The sequence below is a fragment of the Mesocricetus auratus genome, unplaced genomic scaffold (genome assembly GCF_017639785.1).
Source record: "Mesocricetus auratus isolate SY011 unplaced genomic scaffold, BCM_Maur_2.0 Super-Scaffold_100048, whole genome shotgun sequence".
Lineage (NCBI taxonomy): Eukaryota > Metazoa > Chordata > Mammalia > Rodentia > Cricetidae > Mesocricetus > Mesocricetus auratus.
Window position 1 is genome coordinate 43,991 of NW_024429225.1, and position 20,594 is coordinate 64,584.

At 47.8% G+C, this 20,594-nt stretch overlaps 2 protein-coding genes and 1 long non-coding RNA gene across 3 annotated transcripts; 1 reads left to right on the top strand and 2 right to left on the bottom strand.

The window, feature by feature from the left end:
* Positions 1-1,240: 1,240 nt before the first annotated feature.
* Positions 1,241-13,038, top strand: LOC110339731. Its single transcript, XR_002381740.2, has 2 exons — positions 1,241-1,651; positions 5,140-13,038. It is a non-coding gene; the product is annotated as an uncharacterized LOC110339731 (long non-coding RNA).
* Rnase6 (ribonuclease A family member k6) lies at positions 4,196-5,528 on the bottom strand. Its single transcript, XM_005088145.4, has 2 exons — positions 5,389-5,528; positions 4,196-5,056 (listed from the first exon to the last, which is right to left on the bottom strand). The coding sequence occupies exon 2, from the start codon at positions 5,048-5,050 to the stop codon at positions 4,589-4,591; it is 462 nt and encodes a 153-aa protein (XP_005088202.1). The 5' UTR covers positions 5,051-5,056; positions 5,389-5,528; the 3' UTR covers positions 4,196-4,588.
* A 2,594-nt stretch (positions 13,039-15,632) lies between the features above and the next one.
* On the bottom strand, positions 15,633-17,671 carry LOC101839097 (epididymal secretory protein E3-beta). The gene is made up of 2 exons (XM_005087489.4): positions 17,479-17,671; positions 15,633-16,249 (listed from the first exon to the last, which is right to left on the bottom strand). Exon 2 carries the CDS (start codon positions 16,229-16,231, stop codon positions 15,797-15,799), a length of 435 nt encoding a protein of 144 aa, XP_005087546.1. The 5' UTR covers positions 16,232-16,249; positions 17,479-17,671; the 3' UTR covers positions 15,633-15,796.
* Between the last annotated feature and the right edge of the window lie 2,923 nt (positions 17,672-20,594).

A 20,594-nucleotide genomic window follows, 5' to 3' on the forward strand; every position in this document is an offset into this window, starting at 1 on the left:
GCGGTCCTCCAGCTTCATTGCTTTGAAGTTGTTTGCTGTTTGGACCAGCACTGAATGATGTCCCCTTACACCCTAGATCCCCCATCGACTCCCTTCCACACTGATATTACGTCTCTGGGATGCTTATGTTAAAGTTTGGTGTTGGTAAGAACGGGAAGAAAGGCTCTATTCTTTACTTCTTCATCCCAAGAATATTCACTACCTTTTCTTTTATGTCATTAAGAATAGAATTGTAGGGCTGGAGAGATGGCTCAGTGGCTAAGAGCTCTGGCTGCTCTTCCAGAGGTCCTGAGTTCAATTCCCAGCAAATGCATGGTGGCTCACAACCATCTGTAGTAGGATCTGATGCCCTCTTCTGACATGCAGGTGTACATGCATATAAAACTGTCAAATATATAAAATACATAAGTAAAAATTGTAAAGAGGATTGTAGAAAGATCCCAAGAAAAGCAGGAGAGGGGCATGCGTGTAGGTTGCTGGGCTCAGAATATGGAGAGGCTCACAACTCCAGGGACTTTCTGAGTATCATTAACCCGAGAGTCCCTTGTTTTCTGCAACAAAGGACTCCGCCTTGTCAGTCAAAGGACATTTTAATGCTGCCTGATTTTGGTCTGCCCTGGCCATTCCATTATGTCAGGATGAGTGCTTCTCTCTCCAAGTTCTAAAGAACTGAAGAACCCTGTGACCCCCTCCCCCCAGCTTCCATATGGTGCTGCTGACCTTCCTTCACCCCAGAACATTAGCTCACAAGACTAGACCTGACAAACCTTCCTCTCCCACATCAGCTGGATAAACAGGAGGTAAATCCAGGGAATCCTTAAATGTCCATGGCAAAAGGAAGGAAGGGGGAGAAAAAAAAAACTCTGTTTCACCTAACAGACTTATTTTATTTTCTCTAGTTTTTTTTTAAAAAATTGAAAATGAATTTCCCCCCTATATGTTCTGATCATGGTTTTCCTTCCCCTATACATTCTCTATGGGGGGAAAAAACCCCAACAACAAATAAGAACAAAAACTAAACCAAACCACCTCATATTATCTAAGTTGGAAAGAGCACTGTTATGAAAATAGAAAAAATATTTTTAAAAAACAATGGCAACAACAAAAAACAAAATCCAAGACACCAAAGAAGATAGTAGCAGTCAATATTCATTGTCTGTCAGGGTCTAGACTCGCCCGAGAAGCCCCCCCGGGGCGTGTTTCCAGCTTGGGTCGAGTGAGGAGGAGCCCCACTGAGTGTCAGAGGCTGACACTCCGCAGTCTGCCCAGACGGGGGAGGGCGATGGAGCACCAGCACACTTCACCCCGCTTTCTGACGGCTCACTCCGTGTGGCCACACCCACTTGCTGCGGCGCCTTCCCTGCGCCATAGACCGTGTCTCTGAAGCCTTTCCCCCACACATTGCTTTTTATTAGGTCGCGGTCACGAGGAAAGTGAGCAACACAGTAGGCACGCCGGTTGGTCACACTTGTAATCTCAGTACGCTCAAGAGCTCTTGACTAGTCCTAGCTGTGCTCTTCCCAGAGCTGGGGAAAAGAAAGACTAAGGAAGGAAGGAATGAGCCGCAATCCCAGCACTTGCCAAGCGGAGCCAGGGGATCAGGAACTCAAGCCCAGCTTCATCGCCAGAGTGTGTTCTAGACCACCCTGAGGTACGTGGGACCCTGTCTTAAGAGAGGAGGGCTGGAGGAATGAGATCAAATTTAACCCTGAACAAACAGAAGAAACTAATAAAAGTCAGCATCGCAATCAAGGAAAGAAAACAAAACCATATTTTTTTTAAGATCTATTTTATGCGCATGGATGGTTTGCCTGCATGTACGTCATATGTCTGGGCACCGTGGACGTGTCTGGCACTCTTGGAGGTCAGAAAAGGGTGACAGACCCCTTGGAGCTGGAGTTGTAGATGATTGTGAACTGTCATGTGGGTGCTGGAAATTGAACCTAGGTCCTCTTGAAGAGCAGCCAGGGGCTCTTAACCCTGAGCCGTCTCTCCAGCTCCAAACAATAAATTTAATAACACTAATGGCTCAGGGTTGCGAAGGAGGCGTAGATGGAGGCCTCTCTGCCACTGAGGCCTTTTGTTTCAAACATGAGAGGCCCTACGTCCCACGTGCGCTTGGAGAGGAACTGTTACACCTCGGGAACCTGGAAGGTTTTACCATAGGGTTACCTGTATTCGGTCCCCTAGGACACTCCTTTATTCAGAATCTGACAATTTCCCAGCACCAGCCCTTAACAGATGTGTTCTCCCTGCCACACGATACTGCTGGTCCTGGCCAGGGTCACCCCAGGTGGCTCAGAGGCACAAATTTCTCACACCCAGGGCTAGAGGAGCCAGTCTATGTTTGGATAACATGAAGCTGATGTGGATATCTGGAATAAGTCAGCTAAAACAAGGCACACAATGGATATGGGGGGGAGGGGCTATAAAGCAATACAAAGCAGGGTTCTGGGGAGCCTCAAAGTAAACAATGATGTAATGTGTTAATAACTATTTTGAGGGTGTGGCTGGCCCCTTTGCGTGGTAGCTGTGATAAAGCAGCTTGAGAGGGAGGGGGTTTATCCTATTTATAGCTTGCAATCAGTTCTCCAGGGCAGTCAGGGCAGGAACTCAAGGCTGGGACCTGATAGAGAGCTCATGAAGGGCTTTGTCCTCACGGCTTCCTCAGCCTGCCTTCTGATCGCATCCAGGCCACCCAGCCAGGGGTGGCCTTGCCCACAGTGAGCTGGGCCCTTCCACGTCAACTGTCAATCAGGAAAAGGCTTCAAGTCAGTGTAGTGCCGTACACCTTTGATCCCAGCATTTGGAAGGCAGAAGCAGGCAAATCTCTGTAAGTCTGAAGTCATCCTGTTTTTCATAGAGGGTTCCAGGGCACACAGGACTACATAGTAAAATAAAAGCTTAAAGTAAAATAAAATAAAATAAAGTAAAAGGCAACACGGGCTTTTCATAGACCAATCTTGTGGGAGCATTTTCTCAACTGAAGTCGTAGTTTAAATAAGAATGGCCCCATAGGCTCGTATATTTGAACGCTTAGTCATCAGGGAACAGGATTAGGAGGTGTGGCCTTATTGGAGGAAGTGTGTCACTGGGTTTGAGCTCTGAGATTTCAAAAGATCATGCCAAGCCCAGAGTCTTTTCCTGCTGTCTGAAGGTCTGGATGTAGAATTCTCAGCTCCCTTTCCAGCACCACGTGGACCTGCTGCCGCCATGCTCCTGCTGTGAGGATGAGGGACTAAGCCTCTTCAAGCTCTCATTAAATGCTTTCTCTTATAAAAAAAAATTGTCTGGGAGCTGGGGAGATGGCTCAGAGGTTAAGAGCACTGATTGCTCTTCCAGAGTTCCTGAGTTCAAGTCCCAGGAACCACATGGTGGCTCACAGCCATCTATAATGAGATCTGGTGCCCTCTTCTGGCGTACAGACAGACATGCAGGCAGAACACCGTGCACATAACAAGCATACCTTTAAAAGAGTGTTACCTAGTCTACGAATAATTACTAAAAGAAAAGACATGCTCATGGAGTCTCTTCACAGCAACAGAGCACTGACTACGACTACTGTGTAAATGTAAATGTAAATATGGCCTTGAGGTCAAGGGTCTGAGCCTGGAGCCTCCCCTTTGGGTCCGTGTGGCTTGTGCACAGCCTGCCCACCCCTGGTGCCTCCTAGTGGCACCTCCATGGCAGCTTTACCGGCTGGAGTGAAAAAATGGCTGACAGTCCAGTGACCCCCTCCTCCTCCTCTGGTGTGGGACCATGAACCCTCACAGGGCAGGAAGGAAGAGACTGGGTAAGAGTGGGAATAAGAGAAGACAACAGGGAGTGAAATGACTGTTATTGCCAAAGTTGGTTTTTGTTTTTAACTTAATAAAAAGAGTTGAGGGGTTGGAGAGATTGGCTCAGTGATTAAGAACATTGGCTGCTCTTCCAGAGGTCCCGAGTTCAGTTCCCAGCAACCACATGGTGGCTCACAACCATCTGTAATGAGACTTGGTGCCCTCTTCTGGCCTGCAGGCAAAACACTGGATACATAATAAATAAATCTTTAAAAAAAATACTTGATAGCCATCCTTGACTATACAGTGGTGTTGAATCCAGTCTGACCAAATCAGACCCTGTCAATCAAAAACCAAAACAAACAAACAAGCCCCAAACCACCATCAAAGAAACAAACCAGCAAAATTCATACTCATTACACTGAAACAGTAAAAATAATTTTATTTCTATGAGCAGAATACAATGAAGCTTGACCCAAAAAACTGCAGAAAAATCGTTCAGCTGCTTGGACCCTCTTTGTCTGTTCCCTACATTCTTCCCTCAAGAGAAATAACCCCAGAGCAGAAAAAAAAACATCCTGTTTCTTCTTTTTGGGGGCACAGGGGAGCTGGTGATGGAAGCCAGGGACCTTTGTGCCCAGGTACTCAGTTATTGAACTACATCACAGCCCCTGCAGCCTCTTAACTCTGCTCTGATAGCTTAAGCTTTCTAAGTCTTCCAATGCCTTCCTTTTTCTGTGGGAACCAAAGACGAAGTGGAAACATTGGTAAACGAACCTGTGTCAAAAAGAAGAAAAGTGCCCTAAGCCTTAGACAATCTCATCTAAGTGCACAGGAACCAGCTGGTAGGGGGGGTCGTCCTTCTTTGGGCGTTCGCAGGCCACAACGAAGAATTTGAGCTTCAGGGCGCTCCGGTAGCGGCAGTCGGGATAGGTTTCCCCGGTGTGCGCACAGTCAATCATGCCGACACGCCTGGCACTCTCGTGGCAGTTCTTTCGCCCGTTCTTGCAGGTGATGTTGGGAAAACCGCAGGCGGCGGCCACATTCTGGAAGGATGCGTGCAGAAAGGTGTTTTTCTGCTTGCAGTGCTGGGTGTAATTGTTGACACCGCGCATTGCCGTGTTGCACTGCTGAGGGCTTATCTGTATGTGCTGAATTTCAAACCAGCGCGCCTTGGTGAGACCCTTAGGCTGAGTGCCAAGCAGACACACTGGCGCCCACAGCCCCAGCAGCAAGAGGAGAGGAGAGCATCGGCGAAGGCCTACAGCCATTTTTTTCTATATGGGAATAGAAGAAGCAATAAGAACAATTATATTTACCATGATTAGTTTGCTGTTTGAATTTTATTCTTCCTTTTAAGATTTCACAGGTCTTAAAAAAGAAAGCCAGTGTCGCAATGCTATGAGAACCCTGAAATCCAGTGAGGAAGACGGGAGATGTGCACGCTGCCCTGTCTCGCACGTCTCGTCCTCTTTGATCCGTGTCAAAGCATTGCGCACGAACACGGGGCTTCCCCCTGCAATCGCTTCTAACATGATGACCTCCCCTCTCCAGCCAGTATTTCCCAGGCGCTCCCCCACCTGGCAGGGCTGGGAAGCGCCTCTCTTACCAGGTGTTTCTGCTGGGTTCCCACCCACCGCTCAGGCAGTTGATCAATCCCAGGTTCTGAATGTTTGGAAGCTTTTCATCTTCAAGGCAGTCACAGCTGCCTCGGAGGGGCAGGGCGAGAAGTATTCTTAAGCCCAGGAAAGAGAAACCATAGATTTTGCAGAAGTACCGTGGGAGTTGGACTCCACCTCCAAGTAAGAGCTTTCAGAGTGAAAAGGAAGCAAAACTTCAAACACAAGAAGCAAGAAGGCTCAAAGCTCAGCTTTAAGGACCTGATCTCTTGCTAAGGGGTTGGAACTTCCTTTTCAGCTGGAGTTTCAGGCTTTTTGAAGCTCTTTGATTTCAGTTTCTTAACAAAAAAAAATATACATATAAATACAAAATATAAAAACACAAAAATATACATCTACAAATATGTGTATTTGTACAATAGTTACCACGTACTTGGCAATGTGAATTCCTGCAGATACACACGAATAAATCACTTGTTTGTACATATGTCTATGGGGCCAGATTCTAGGCTACGTATCATATTGAGGAGTTTACAAGTTTACAGTTTAATGAAAGACAGTCAGGAAAATAAATAAGCGGGTTACAAATTGATAACTATGCATAGCATTCTGTGGGGGCCCAAATATGATATTTCGATATAAGCCTCAGCTCAATTCCAGACACTCGAGTCTCCTATTGTCTTTTAGATGTCAACTGGTTACTTCCGGATGGCCTGGCCACAGTGGAGAATGACTTCTAGTGTGCGTAGCAATAGACCTAGGCCCCACACCCATCATGAGGGCCAGTGAGACAGACCCAAAGACTCATGAGCTGTTCATTACAGCAAGACATGCATTACGGGAGGTCTGAGGGCTTGTGTACGTGCATTCTAGGACCATTTCTAGGGTTAAAGGTTTTCTAGTCAGCCTTATACACATGATAATAGACGTCTTCTGCCCATACCCCGGCTTTTAGAAAGCTATTTAAGAGGATGCTTGAATAAACCCGTGTCTGCAGTATGGGCTGAAATGACAAGATGACTCTGTCTTGTTCTTGACGCCGTTGGGTAGCCAGGACTTCCCTGATCCACACTCCCCCGCTCAGGGTGGAACCCGGGGCTGTTGGGCTGGTTCGGAACACAGCCCCAAAGACATCAGTCTGGGATAGATGGCCCCTGCAGCGTAGGACTGATACAGGCCGGACCCCGGCAGCATTCCCAGTGTGATTCCCACCAAAGGGGACACGAGTTACTGAAAGACACTCACCCAAGGCATAATTAGATGAGCAGAGTGGTGCGGACCTTTAAAGGGAGAACTGTGTGTGAAAAGACGTGAGAACACAAGGAGAGAAAACGTAGAATACTTGCTTTCGACTCTTTTCTGCTCACCACTGACATGAAGAAAGACAGGAAGGCTGCCCCGCTTCGTGTCATGGAAGCCTTCCACTGGGCCTCCCTGCCTCTGGCCGTAGGTCTGTCTAATCAGTCCTGTATATTTTCCCAGATTAGTATCGTTCCGATAGCACACTTTCGTGGAGGTGCTTTTTGTTTGCTTGTTTTCAGACGGTGTCATGGTGTGTGCCCAGGCTTGCCTGGAGCTCAGGATCCTCCTGCATCCTCCTCCTGAGTGCTGGGAGACAGGTGTATACCACCCTGCTCCCTTTGACTAAGCACCACAGAGCAGCGGGGTTTAACCACTGTGGTTTGAGCATTTCCCCATAGGCTTGAGTGTTTGAATCTGGGCCCCAGCTGGTGGGACTGCTTGGGAGAGCCATGGAACCTTCAGGAGGTGGAGATTCGCTAGAGGAAGTGGGTCGGTGTGAGTGGGGCTTGAGGTTCACACACAGCCCATTTCTTGTTGCTCTGTGGCTCCTGACGAAGATAATTATAACTAGACTACTCCTGCCCATTGTGCCCCCCTCCCGACAAAATGACTTAAGCTGCGAGCTAAAGTAAACCCTTCCTCTATTAAATTGATTCTTCTTGGGTTTTAGTCACAGAAACAAGGCAAGTAACTAATGATATCTGTAGTCATGATTACTCAAAGAAAACTTGCTTTAAAATGCTTTAAAGAGACTGGAGAAATGGTCCAGTGGTCAGGAGGGCGTGCTGCTTTGCAGAGGACCTGAGTTCAGTTCCCAGTACTTTATCAGGTAGTTCACAACCTCCTGTAACTCCATCTCCATGAAGAACCTGATGTCTTTGGCTTCTTTGAATAATAACATTCATGTGTCTCCCTGACCCCATACACGCCTTTAGAAAGTCTTTAAAAATAGCTTTTAAGCTTAGTTTTTTTCTTTGACAATGCCATAAACACACACACACACTACATTCTGATCACACTCATGCCTCCACCCTCTCTTTTTTAAACTCACTATTTAGTGTATGTTTTTGCACACATGTACACACACACATGCGTGTGCACGGGTTTGTGCCACGGTGCATTTGTGGAGATCAGAGGCCAATTTGTAAGAGCTGGTTTTCCCCCTCTATTTTGTAGCTCCCCAGGAGTCACCCAGATAACCCGGCTTGATGGTAAACTCCTGTATCTGTGGAAACATCTCAGTAGCCCCTCTTTACTCCCGCCATCTCCCCCTTCCCACCACCAGGCCCTTCCGCATGAGCCCTTCAAATTTGGTTTTGTTTGAACTCTGTAATGCCTGAATGCTCATGTGGGGGTGGGTATGAAGTTATCTGCTGGAGCATGAGTGACTCACAATGACTACATCCACTGAAGACAACGCCTTCTCCAGCAAGCCATCAATTATGATCAGCTCCCTTGAGCCTCTCCCCATCTGCGCCTGAATGTTTATGGGCTCAGTCTTAGGCAGCCCTTATCAAGCAAGCAGCCATGGATGTTGTGAGTTCAGGCATGCCATGGCCTAGTTGCGTCTGTAAGACGGCATTACATGGTCATCATCATCATCATCACCATCATCATCAGCACCACCATCATCACCCAGCTGTCACATTCATTTCTCCCCACTCTCTCTTGATGGTTTCTGAGCCTTGCAGAGGATGATATAGGTGGTCCAGCACTTGATGACACCTTGACCGACCTTGAGTCTCCATTAATTGTCATTGGATGTGATTTTGTCTTTCTCCAGGAGCTTACAACACACTTTCTTTGTTCTGTATGTTCTGTGTTTCAACCATGATGTACTGACTCCGCCCTTCTTCATCCCTGAATCCTCAGTTTGACTGTCTCTCCTAACTTTATCCTGCCTTGCTACAGGTCAATTAACTTCTTAATTAACCAGTGAGAGTAATGCGTATTCACAGTATGCGAAGGATTGTGCCACAGCAGCCCCCTTCAAGATGGAAGAGGACTAGAACCGGGAGTCCTCTAACTGGACTCTGAGTCGGATGTTCTATGGGCTGTTTTCCCTATTGGTCCTGCTTAGACACCCACCCCACCCTTCTCATCATCTCTCCTCACAGTATCTTCCAGGAACAGGAAATCATTGCGGCAGGGAGCCTGCTCTCACTTTCCTAGTCTACCTGAGGGGCTATGAGCGAGATTCCCTGCTAGGCAGACAGAGGAGGAGAGGGGCCGTGATGACAAAGACGGTGAGCTTCAAAGATACTGATGTGAGACCAAAAGCCTAAGGCAGAGGCCGGGAAGGCTTTCTCCCTACAGCAGTGCCCCCACTGATGGAATTGACCTGAGAAGGGTGGGCCAGGACATGTTGGCCCCAAAGTTGCAAGCCTATCCGCTACGCTCTCTTTAATCAAACTGACCTAAGTTAGGGAAGGAGGGCCCCCCAGTCCCTTCAAAGCCCCAGTCCTCGAGGAGAGGCTGAACCTCCAGGTTCCTAAGTGCCCTCTCTGCTTTGCAGTAGATCTTTCCTCTGTGAGTCTGTTGTGCATGCTTACCTGTGTTCCCTCACCCCGAACAAAAGCCTTTCCTGACCCTGTGACCCTGTCTTCTCTAGCTGAAGATCTCACTGCTCTTATCTGTTGCAGGGGAAATTTTTCCCCCAGCCTTTCAATTCAGAGAAAATGAACCCGATCCAGACAGTGACATGTCTATGTTCCCGTCTTTCATCCCCTGGAGGCTTTCTTTGACTTACTTAGTATTTTCTTTTCATAATCATTTCAGTTTGGGGGTTTTGTTCAGTATTATTGGCTCTTTTCTGAATTACGGTTTCATATCCCAAATTTGACTTCTTTTTTTGTTTGTTTGTTTTTTGTTTTAAAGATTTATTTATTATGTATACAGTATTCTGCCTGCATGTATGCCTGCAGGCCAGAAGAGGGCACCAGATCTCATTATAGACCTTTGCGAGCCACCATATGGCTTCTGGGAATTGTTGCCCTTAACCTCTGAGCCATCTGTCCAGCCCATCTGGTCAAATTTAACTTCTTTGTGTCGTTCAGATATCCGTATTCTCCCAGAATTCATCCAGGAAGAAGGAGCATGTCTTTGCTGAGTAGAGCCGCTCCTCAGGCAGCCAGGAGGCTTGGACCTGCCTCGTCCTGTTGCTACCTTACTAGGACAATGTCACTGCTTGGCCAGCAGGCTGACGCACAGCATGGCGCTGTTGCTACTGCTACTTCAGGGGTACAGGACCAAGGGCAGAGTGGTGTACAGTAGCCTGGAGCTTTCCCAGGTTCTGCCCTTGGACACACTGCTCAACCACAAGATCCTGACTCTGAGCAGCAACAAGGTATCCCAGATGCAGAATGCTTCACTTTCTGGGTTGTCCTTCAGAAGACGGCGGTGACCAATGCTGCAGCCAGAGACCATGATGGCGTTCGTTCACGATCTGTGCTGTCACAGAAGCCACACTGACGTCCTTAATCTGTATTGCTGTTAGAAACCGTGTTGATGTCTGTGATCCAGGCTGCCACCAGCTTCTGTGGATAGGGGAGGCATCTTTTGCAGTCGTATTGAAGACTGCACACTCAGAAACTGAAAATGAGTCATGTTTAAGGCTGGTGTGACAACCCCCCCTACACACACACACCAAAAAGAAACAATGTAGACATGAAGCTACTGAAGAGAGTCCTTAAAATTGTGATAAAGATGCTGAAGGATAGCTCTTCACAGTTGATGGCTTCTGCATGTGTACACACACACACACACACACTGGGGGTGGGGGGCACAATGCTAAACTCTCTTCTTTAAGGGGCTGACCACCGGGAGTTTGATCATGCTCCAATGAGTGTGTGGACAGCACAGATTGCACTTGGTTTTTCTCTGGGGGAGGGCACAAGTGTGGGAAGGTGAACCAGGAAGGAATGGACTGTGATCAGCGTGAATTGTATGAAATTCCCAAATAATTAATAAGAGCATTATGTTGGGGAAGAAAATAATTCACTCCGGAGTTTGTGTCTTCTTTGAGCATGTTTTAGTTGTTTTGAATTTTTGGTCTGGATTTTCATTTAAGTTCTTAGAGGTTCCTGGATGTTAGAAGTTTTTGGATCATGCCAGACAGTGGTAGTGCACACCTTTAATCCCAGCATTTAGGAGGCAGAGGCAGAGGCAGGTGAATCTCAGTGAGTTCAAGAGCAGCCTAGTCTAAAAAGTGAGTTCCAGGACAGCCAGGGCTGTTACACAAAGAAACCCTGTCTTGAAAACAAAACAACAACAGAAGAAAAAAAAGAAGAAAGAAAAGGAGACCCTGTTGTCATGGATTTCCATGTTAAATTGTGTTTCTCACTGAGCTCTTCCGGTTTGGGGTTAGATTGTTGGTTATATTTTTGGTGTTTTAGCTCAGGTAGCCTTCTTCCTCTCAGAGAAGGTGCTTCCAAGTTCAGGAGAGTCTAGGCTGTGGGATTGTTGAGGTGTTGGTTTCCTTTTAAGCTGGTGGGTAAGGCTCTTTCCCCAGACCTTGCGGCTTGAGAACTGTTTCCAACAAGAATCACTGCAGTAGACCCACCTTGAAACTGGGTAAGTGATTGCTTCCACACAGTTACTCCTTCAGTACCAAGTGTCCTTGGCAAGTAAGGAACATTAAATATTAGCCTTTTTGTCAAACACCGTAAAGCTTTTGTGTATGCCAAGGAGTTTAAATCTTTTGCTCTCCCCTACCCGGTAAAACTACTGTTTATACAAAGACCCTGCTGGACTCTCGGATCTTGAGATGTCTGTCCATACTTGCTTCCCTTTGTTTCCTTTTCAGACTAAGCAACCATGGAAGGCTGAGGCTGGAGCTCAGCCAGCGGGACAAGGACAAGCCTCTCTTGCGTTAAGATGAAAGCACGTGAGTCTCTTACTCAGCCGGTTTGCTCTCCCACTTCGGTGAGCAGCTCCGCCTTGTACAAGGCTTCCGTTGGGTTGGTGACGCTTTCTTTTGGACCCTAGGCTGGCTTCTAACTGTGTGTGCTAGTCTCTTTGTTCCTGCAGATCTGACCGGGGAAAATAAAGAAAAAGCAGCAAGAAATCACGGCGGGATCAATGATTAGTATTAGGTTGTTAGATAGGAAGCAGAAAAAGGGTATGTCCCTAGAGGGGTACGGAGGGGTACGGGCAAAAAGAAATCGTGAGGGAGTCTTAGTCAAAGATTGAAAGACAGGGGTGAAGATACACCTTCAGACACTGTAGACCAGTGTCGTCCCTCGGAAGTTGAGTCATCAAGGCCCTACATACCAGGATAGGTGGAAGGAAAAGAAAGAGTTTGGGGTAAAGAGAAGGAAAAAAAGACACAAACCTTATGATGGGCTAGGGGCGGACAGATCCCTGTCAGACAGACAAGGAAAGGGACCACTGCTAGACAGCAAAGAAAGCAAGGGCCCAACTTCTTCCTGTCTTCTCTGATCCGAGGCCAAGTCCCCCAAGGCATGTTCTCCCCACGCTGGGACCCCTTACAGATGACTGGTCAGACCCCGTCAAGGCCGGTGCTAAACATGTACCCGAGGCTATGCAGCTCTCCTTTCTTTGTTTCAACTGATTAATGAAAAACCGAGGGGAAAGTGTGGGACGGACACACACACACACACACACACACACACACACACACACACACGCACGCACGCACGCACGCACGCACGCACGCGTTAGAAAAAAGTAACAAAAGCCAAGTCACACCTGAGAACTGAGAACCCCGTAGTTAATCCTTCAGCGTTCAGAGCAGTCCACACAGCTGTCTCTCACTGAGGAAGGGGAAGGGTTAACAACCAGTAACTACTCAGTCCATAGGACCGCAGAAGTCCCAGTCTGGTGCTGGGAGTTCAAAAGGTTCCTGGAGAGCAGCTGGTCCCTGGTTCACTAGGGAAGCTTGGGAATTCTGGTTCCTTTTTTGGGGGGGCGGGAATTCTGGTTCTTATAGCAGTGAAGACACAACAGGGCAAATTAGTTCAGCAGAGAGAGCAAGGGCCAGTCGAGGGGGCCGTCGAGCGGGAAGTGAGAGCTGCTTTTGGCCGTTTCCCTTCTATCTGAGCTGCTATCAGAAGATGTCACCCACAGTCCGGAAGAGTCCTCCACATCCACAGGGCGGTCAGGACGCTTCCTTCAGAGAGGCTTCTAGTTCAGGTGATTCTAGTGTGTGGCAAGTTGACATTAAAACAACCATAATAGAGGATGATCCATCCAAGGCCATCAGAGCCACTTAAAACCCCAGGGCCTCCAGAGGACAATGGACCTGCCCCCCTCTGCTCTTCAGGGAGTTTTTCTTTCTGGGCCCCTCCCCACCTTTTAATAAAGTTTGTTGTTGCCTATGGCTGCCTGCTGTGTCTGAGATTTTTTTGTTTTGTTTGTTTGTTTTTGTTTTTGTTTTTCAAGACAGGGTTTCTCTGTATTGTTTTGGAGGCTGTCCTGAAACTCGCTTTGTAGACCAGGCTGGCCTCGAACTCACAGACATCCGCCCGCCTCTGCCTCCTGAGTGCTGGGATTAAAGGTGTGCACCACCAACACCTGGCTGTGTCTGAGATTTTTATGACAACGTGACACAAGCTAGCGTTATCTGAAAGGATGAAATCTTAATTGAAAAAAAAGTCTCCATGAGATGTGGCTGTAGGACATTTTCTTAATTAGTGATTGATGGGGGAGGCCCAGCCTACTGTAGGTGGTCCCACCCCTGGGCTGTGGTCCTGGGTTCTGTAAGAAAGCAGGCTGAGCAAGCTATAGGGAGCAAACCAGTAAGCAGCACCTCTCCATGACTTCTGCATCAGCTCCTGCCTCCAGGTTCCCACCCCGCTTGCGTTCCTGTCCTGACTCCTCCAGTGATGAACAGTGATATGGAGGTGTGAGTCAAATGAACCCTTTCCTCCCCGGCTTGCTTTTGTACATCACAGCCACGGTAACCCCAACTAAGACAGGAGTCGGCGTGGCCCTAGAGCTGGAGTCGAGGATGGCTGTAAACACACACACACACACACACACACACACACACACACACACACACACACACACACACACACACACCCCGCCATGGGTGCTGAGATCTGCGCTTCGGTGCTCTGGGAGTGCTCTTCTCTACCAAGCCATCTCTCTAGAACCCTAATATCTGTTTTATGTTACACATCTTCTACAACTAGGGAGACCAGATGACTGGAACACGTTTCATGCATGTTTTATCAAAGTCTAAATTAAAATCCTAAATCAAAGGGTAAGAAAGGAAAAACAAAACAAAATATCCCTACAAACTTCCTGGGTCACCTGTTATGAACCAGAGACTTACCATATTATTTGACTGAACACATTAGTTATCTGTTTCCTTCTTCTCTGATTTCCCATTTGGGTAGAGCTAAAGATGACAATTCTATTGGGGGGGGTCAGAGAGGAGGCTTACAGCAGGCAGAGTAGGGGCTTTGCTAAAAAGTTCTGATCTGAGGGCCAAAAGGAAATAAACCGACACCTCTCTCTCTCTCTCTCTCTCTCTCTCTCTCTCTCTCTCTCTTATGGCTCTTTATTCTTCAAGAATGGAGGCTTCCCAAAAGTTCTCTCTCAAAAGCTCTCTTTAACATTTCTCTCTAACAGCTCTCTCTTTAAAAGTTCTTTCTCTAAAAGCTCTCTTAAAGTTCTCTCTAAAAGTTCTCCTTAAAAATTCTCTGAAGTTCTTTCTAAAAAGCCTCTAAAAGTTCCTTCTAAAAGTTCTCCAAAAGTTCCTTCTTCTAAAGTTCTCTGGATCCCACAAGGCCTCTAGTTTTTATATCCACATTTAGCAACTCTCTGACAATAGGGCAGGCATATCTCTCAGAGCCAGGAAGGCTGATAGGATCTTGAGAAAAGCACGTGTGTCAGGTCTCTCTCCTGGATGTGATTTGCAAAACCCAAGTCCTGGCAAACCTAAGTCTCAGGGAGGTCGTGACTTGCAACTCGGTACTGTTAACTCACTAAAGGTGACTTCTCAGCACTATATCAAAGGGAAAAACTAAGGCTGTGTAATGTGAAATCCAGAGGCTGCGGCTCTAACTGCTGACCCGGTGAGAAGAATTTCTTTTCTCTGGGGCCTATTTGAGAATACAAATCACCCCAGTATATAGCCTATACAAAGCCAAATTCATAGTAACAAATAACCTGGAGTCAATACCTAGAATATTAATTGCTACTTCTGTAATAAATGATAAAGGCTTGCAGCACACTACAATCCCTGTCCAAGTCAAGACTTGTCTTTGCCTTACTGGCACACAGGTATATCCATGTGTAAGAAGGTACATCCATAAAATTCACTTTGAGCCAGAGTGTAAGATATTCACATATAATGTGTCACCACACTGCTCACACCAATGCACAACACGAACTCTACGCACACAACACGTGTATATATATGACGCACAGTGGAATAGCAATTTTTTTTTTTTTTTGTGGAAGGGATGACCATTCAGTCTGGATAGGCGGAAAGATGAAGACATCAGGAAAGAGAAAGAAAACCCCGAATGAGTCAAGAGAGGATGATCCCTGTGGTTTGGCTGTCCAATGACCTCCCGGGCTCCTGTGTTGAAGGCTTACTTGACGGATGGCTCACGAAGGCTGTCACTTACTTTGGCAGTGACTAACCCACTGATGAGTTCACAGCTGAGAGGGTCTGAGGGTCCAGTTGGAGGAGACAGGCCACTGGGGGGCCACAACTGTCACACCTCGTCCCCATACCCTTCGCCCTCCGTCTCCTTTGGCCTCTCAGCCCCTGCGAAGTGAGCATCCCCTCTCCCCCACATTCCCCGCCTCACTCTCCCAGGAGGACAGCAGAGCCTCAGTCAGTCCCAGACTGAAAGCCCTGAGACCAGGAGGCGAATCAATCCTCCTGAACGGTGTCCCTCAGACATCGTCCCAACTACAGAAAATGTGTGAGTCATTAAAAAAAAACAAAATGTGAAGGAAAGCAGGTAGACAAGGGAGGAATGTTATTCTAGGCAGGGAGCAACACAAGCGCGATCGTAAGACCGGGAATCCTTGGGAAACGCTGGCATGTAACCGCACGGGAAGCAGGGGCCGACACTGGAGAACCGGCGGCTTTCCCGGAGCTGGCCGGACCTTCTAGGCTAAGATGGGCTCCAGAAGCTTCATGTCCTCTATGCTGTCGACATAGCCGTCTGCGTTACAGTGGAACTGGACATAGTTGTAGCTCCTCCTCTCTACGTATTTACTTTTGAAATTCTCCCAGTGGCACGTGAGCACCTTAATGGGAGTCTGAGCCCACACGTACGAATTTTTGTAGCGGTCTTTCCAGTTGCCGCTAATGCATATGTGCTCAACTTTGTACCATGCCATGTAAACAAACCAGTGTGAGATCTTGGGCTTCAGACCCTTTTCTGTCATGAGGACATCGCAGCTGTAGTCACTGAATTCTTTGTGTGAACTTAGGTGATGGTGTTCCATGAACTCTCTCCTGGAAGTGCTCTGTGCCAGCAAGCTGTAATGCAGGCACAGCAGGGACACAAGCAGACCCCAGGCCTTTAGAGAGGACGCCATAGCAGCCACCGGGGCCACCTAAGCGAGCGCGGGAAAGAAAGGAGAAAGTGTTGACATACTAACCTGTAGGCTGAGTCCCACACACTTTAAATTTCTCTTCTCTCTCTCTCTCTCTCTCTCTCTCTCTCTCTCTCTCTCTCTCTCTCTCTCTCTCTCTCTCTCTCTCTCTCTCTCTCTCCCCCCTCTCTCTCTCTCTTCAAGACAGGGTTTCTCTGTGTAGCTTTGTAGACCAGGCTGGCCTTGAACTCACAGAGATCTGCTTGCTTCTGTCTCCCGAGTGCTGGGATTAAAGGTGTGCGCCACCACTGCCTGGCTCCTACTCCAAATTTCTATTCCTTCATAATTTTGTTTCCTAGAGATATCCCTCATTAGATAGTAAAATTAATTGCAAATAAAAAATATGTTGCGGACTGAGTGAACCAAGAATAAAATTGCAAAAGGAAGACGTATTTTGAAAACTCCAAGTTCCACTTATATGACCTCACTTCTATGCATTGGAAGGAACCATCTCTCTCTCACCAGCTCTAGCTAACCCTTCAGCGCTCAGAAGCTCGTGTGTCCAAAAGACTTGTCATCAGGGTTGAAAGACTAATCCCCATTGAGGGGAATAGAGAGAGTAACTGCTTGGGAGTTATTGCCAAGCAGGAAGGCTTCGAGTCCCTGAAGGTGTAGCCCAGGCTGCTTGTCGTGCTGATTGCACCATGATGCCTCTCCTGTCTTGACCCCCTTACAACATTTCCCCAAAACCTCATGGAAAGGCACTTCTAAACTCTCACATCTTTTCTCAAGAACCATATCCCTGTGTCATTCCAAACCACCACGATTTGCCAGAGCTACCTTTTGAGCACTCCTAAGGGTACAGAAGGTCTGAAATGGTGTTTCAATTCACCAGATACCAAGACTAAAACCAGCTTTGCAGGAGTGACTCTGGACGGAAGACAGAGACCAGTGTGTGGAAAGACTTCCGTTTAAACAGAGTCCACTCTCACTTACACGAACATAAACGGCCCTGGTGAGTCTGTCATCTTACTCACAGCCCTGACCTCATATGGGCCTGACAGACCTTTGGGAGCCAACAGGGGACACTTCGGTAGGGTGGGGTAGGGTGGAAGCCACAGCTGTTGGGGTAATGCTAAACTGAATTCGAGGTTTTGTTTTCATCCTTAACCCTAAAATGTCAGCCGGTCTCTGTCCTACGTTCCTGGCCTTTCAATCAAGTTTCCTAACCACAAATCCTTCTAACTCACCTAGTCAGTGCCCCAGTCGCTGGTTGCTGTGGGTACAGAGATATGGGGATCTGAAGAGCACTCTTCGTCCTTTCTGGAACGTCCAAGCAGTCCACAGCAATAGAAAAGAGAATGACGAGAGAAAGTATAGCGCCCTGGGCTTGTGGGAGGGCAGGGACAGGAACATCTTTCTATGTGAGCCTGTCCCTGGATCTTCTCAAGTGGAACACTTAGGTTCACCCTGAGAATAGCCTCAAGCGAGGTCTGCAAACATCAAAGGAGGGTGCCCAGGTACAAAGGAAGAGAGAGTGAGCCCGGGGAGGGGTTGTGGGTGGACAGCCAGAAATGCTGCCCCGAAACATGTTCCCCTGACAAGCTTTCTGGGGACAGCCCACGAATGGCTAGGCCGTATTCTATAGGGAGTCTGGCAAGAATGTGATCTGTGGTGACATCACCAAGAAGTAAGAGGACATTAGCCAAAAGTGCCACCTGTGGATAAGTGGTGTGGAGATAACGGGGCGTGCTTTCTACCAGTGACACCAGGGCTGCGGGTGGTCCAGCTGCCCTGGTGGAGTTTCTGTCCAGTTCGCCTTGGCATGAGAGTGTCGGCTTGCATCTGTTTATACTCAGAGCCCATTTCCAAAGCCAGGTGCGGTAGTGTGTGTTGGTAACCTTACCAGGTAGGGAGCTGAAGCAGCAGGCCCAGCTGTTTCAGGACAACAAAGAAACAAAGCTACCCTGTCACAAGCTGAGACAATCCACCAGCTCGTACCTGAAGATGCCAGCTCACGTCAAACATTGCTGGAATAACTGGGAATCCTGCGCTGACCCCTGGGGGTGGGGGGGGGGTGGAGGTTGGGGGTGGCTCCAACCGTATTCTGCAGGTCCTCCTGATCTCTAGCTACTTGAGAGACAGGGAGAGGATACCCAGGGAGAAACCGGAGGCACCTGAGTCTGGATAACTTAGAGATACATCTGAGGAAAAATAACATGGCAATCATATGCACGGATGTCCAGAGCCCTATTCTAACAAGTTTATACAAGCTACTGAAGACATAAATGCGAGTGGTGACTTGATGGAGCAGAGAAAAGGGAAGGACCTGCTGAGAGGTGACAAAAGAAACAAAGGAAGGAAGGGAAGAGGGAGGGGGGAGGGGGAGGGATAGAGGGGCCTAGGACCTCGAGCACGCTGGGAGAGTGCTCTACTACAGACCTACTTCCCCAACCCAAGCCTTAGTCATTCAAAGCATCTATCTCAGCGTGTATGACAGAGCTTCAGCAAGCCGGAAGAATTCTAAGAGTGAGCCTAAGAGTAAAGTGCTGCACCAATGCCTGTCAGACATAATCAGGGTCACGAGCATTTCTGTCACCTAGACAACCCGGTGTTCATCAAGTAAGCGATAATCCACTTTAAATGTGGAAAAACATTTTCTGTGCAAGCACCCACAAATCCTACTAGGCTCGCTCGGAAGCTAAAACTACAAAGGCCCCTTGGATACGCTGCCATGTTAGGCGCAGCTGGGGAGCAGTACCCTTGTACATAGCTGTAGAAGCTGCTGATGGGGCTCAGGAAGCTAAGGCGACCTTTTTCTGGAAAATTCTTAAAGGGTGTGCGCTTCTCTTTTTGGGGAGGGGTGTGGGGCACACAGGGTTTCTCTGTGTAACAACAGCCCTGGCTGTCCTGGAACTCCCTCTGTAGACCAGGCTGGCCTTGAACTCACAGAGATCCACCTGCTTCTGCCTCCCGAGTGCGGCACCACGACCACCAGGCAGGTGTGTGCTTCTGATAGCTCTATTTTTTTCCTCCAAAAGGTTCTTAGGTTGTGGTTTCTAATTTGAGTTACTGATATTTTCCTTTGACTATAAAGTTTCCGTCATTTCCTAATCACATTCTTTTAAAGTATTAACTCAGTCTGTGAATTCTTTGATATTTCTTCCTATTAGTCAGATAGTGGCCAAGACCTCCTGAAACAACTAGTCTCTAGAAGCCTCCACCTCAGATCCTAACCTAGGATCCCAGGGTTTCCAAGGACACCCACAGTCAAAAGTCCTGGGGCCTGTGAACTGGGCTAGGATGTTGGGAATTTTTTTTTAAATTTTCACTAAGCCACAGTGAGAGACCCCGACTCAACATTTTTAGACCCCTAGCAACTAGCCCATCACAGAGTTACTTGCCCTTCTGCCCTCTCCTGAGAAACCGGTGACCTCAAGATAAACTTAAAAGATAACACTCCCTGATCCAGGAACTAGCTCACCACATTCCAGCTCGATGATGTTTAACTGTACAACGCCCAAAGAATGCTTGCTTGAGATAACCTTCCTGTCAAGACATGAGCTATCATTTAACTTCCCCATCCTTTATGGTGTTTACCTAACTTCCCCATCCTTTATGTTTGCCTAACTCCCCCACTCTTTCTGGCTTTTCCCTTTTAAAAACCCCCGACTGCAGCTACTGGGGGTCGAACTCCTCTGCCCCTGGGAGGGTTACCAGCTCGGCCCCAGTGCACTGGTTCCCCGAATAAACCTCCTGTGCTGGCATCAAGAACGGTCTCTCTTGAATTACTGGGGCATCGCCTTATCCCGAGACTTGAGTGAGGGTCTCCCCTTACTGGGGGTCTTTCAACAGCTGAAATTGAATAATTCCTTTGCTCACTAAGGGGGAGGTGCTGGGTAGAGATTAAGGAGGCTGTCGCTGCAAGCCAGGGAGAATTTTCAACCAGCGTCTCCAGGTGACCTTCTCAGCAGTGATGGAAGCTCAACATTCAGTGGGGTTTTTTGCCACTGAGTGTCTATCTCTGTCGTTTGGCAAACAACAGGCAAAAGCTTACGGAGTACAGAACAGGGGGCTGGAGAGATGGCAGTGATCTCAACTTTCTTAATGCTGCGGCGGCTATTTGATACTCCTGTTGTGATGACCTCCCCCAATCATGAAATTGTTTTCACTGCTACTTCATAACTGTAAGTGTGTTACTGCCATGAATCATAATGTAAATGTATGTTTTCCGATGGTCTTAGGTGACCCCTGTGGAAGGGTCGTTCAACCCCCAAGGGTGTAGAGACCCTCAGGGTGAGAGCCACTGTTGTTGAGGAATGGGATTCAATTGCCAGCACCCAAAGGGCGGCTCACAATTTTCTGT

Coding starts and splice junctions, on each gene's coding strand:
- LOC101839097 (XM_005087489.4), bottom strand. CDS start 16,231: ATGGCGTCCTCTCTAAAGGCCTGGGGTCTGCTTGTGTCCCTGCTGTGC.
- Rnase6 (XM_005088145.4), bottom strand. CDS start 5,050: ATGGCTGTAGGCCTTCGCCGATGCTCTCCTCTCCTCTTGCTGCTGGGG.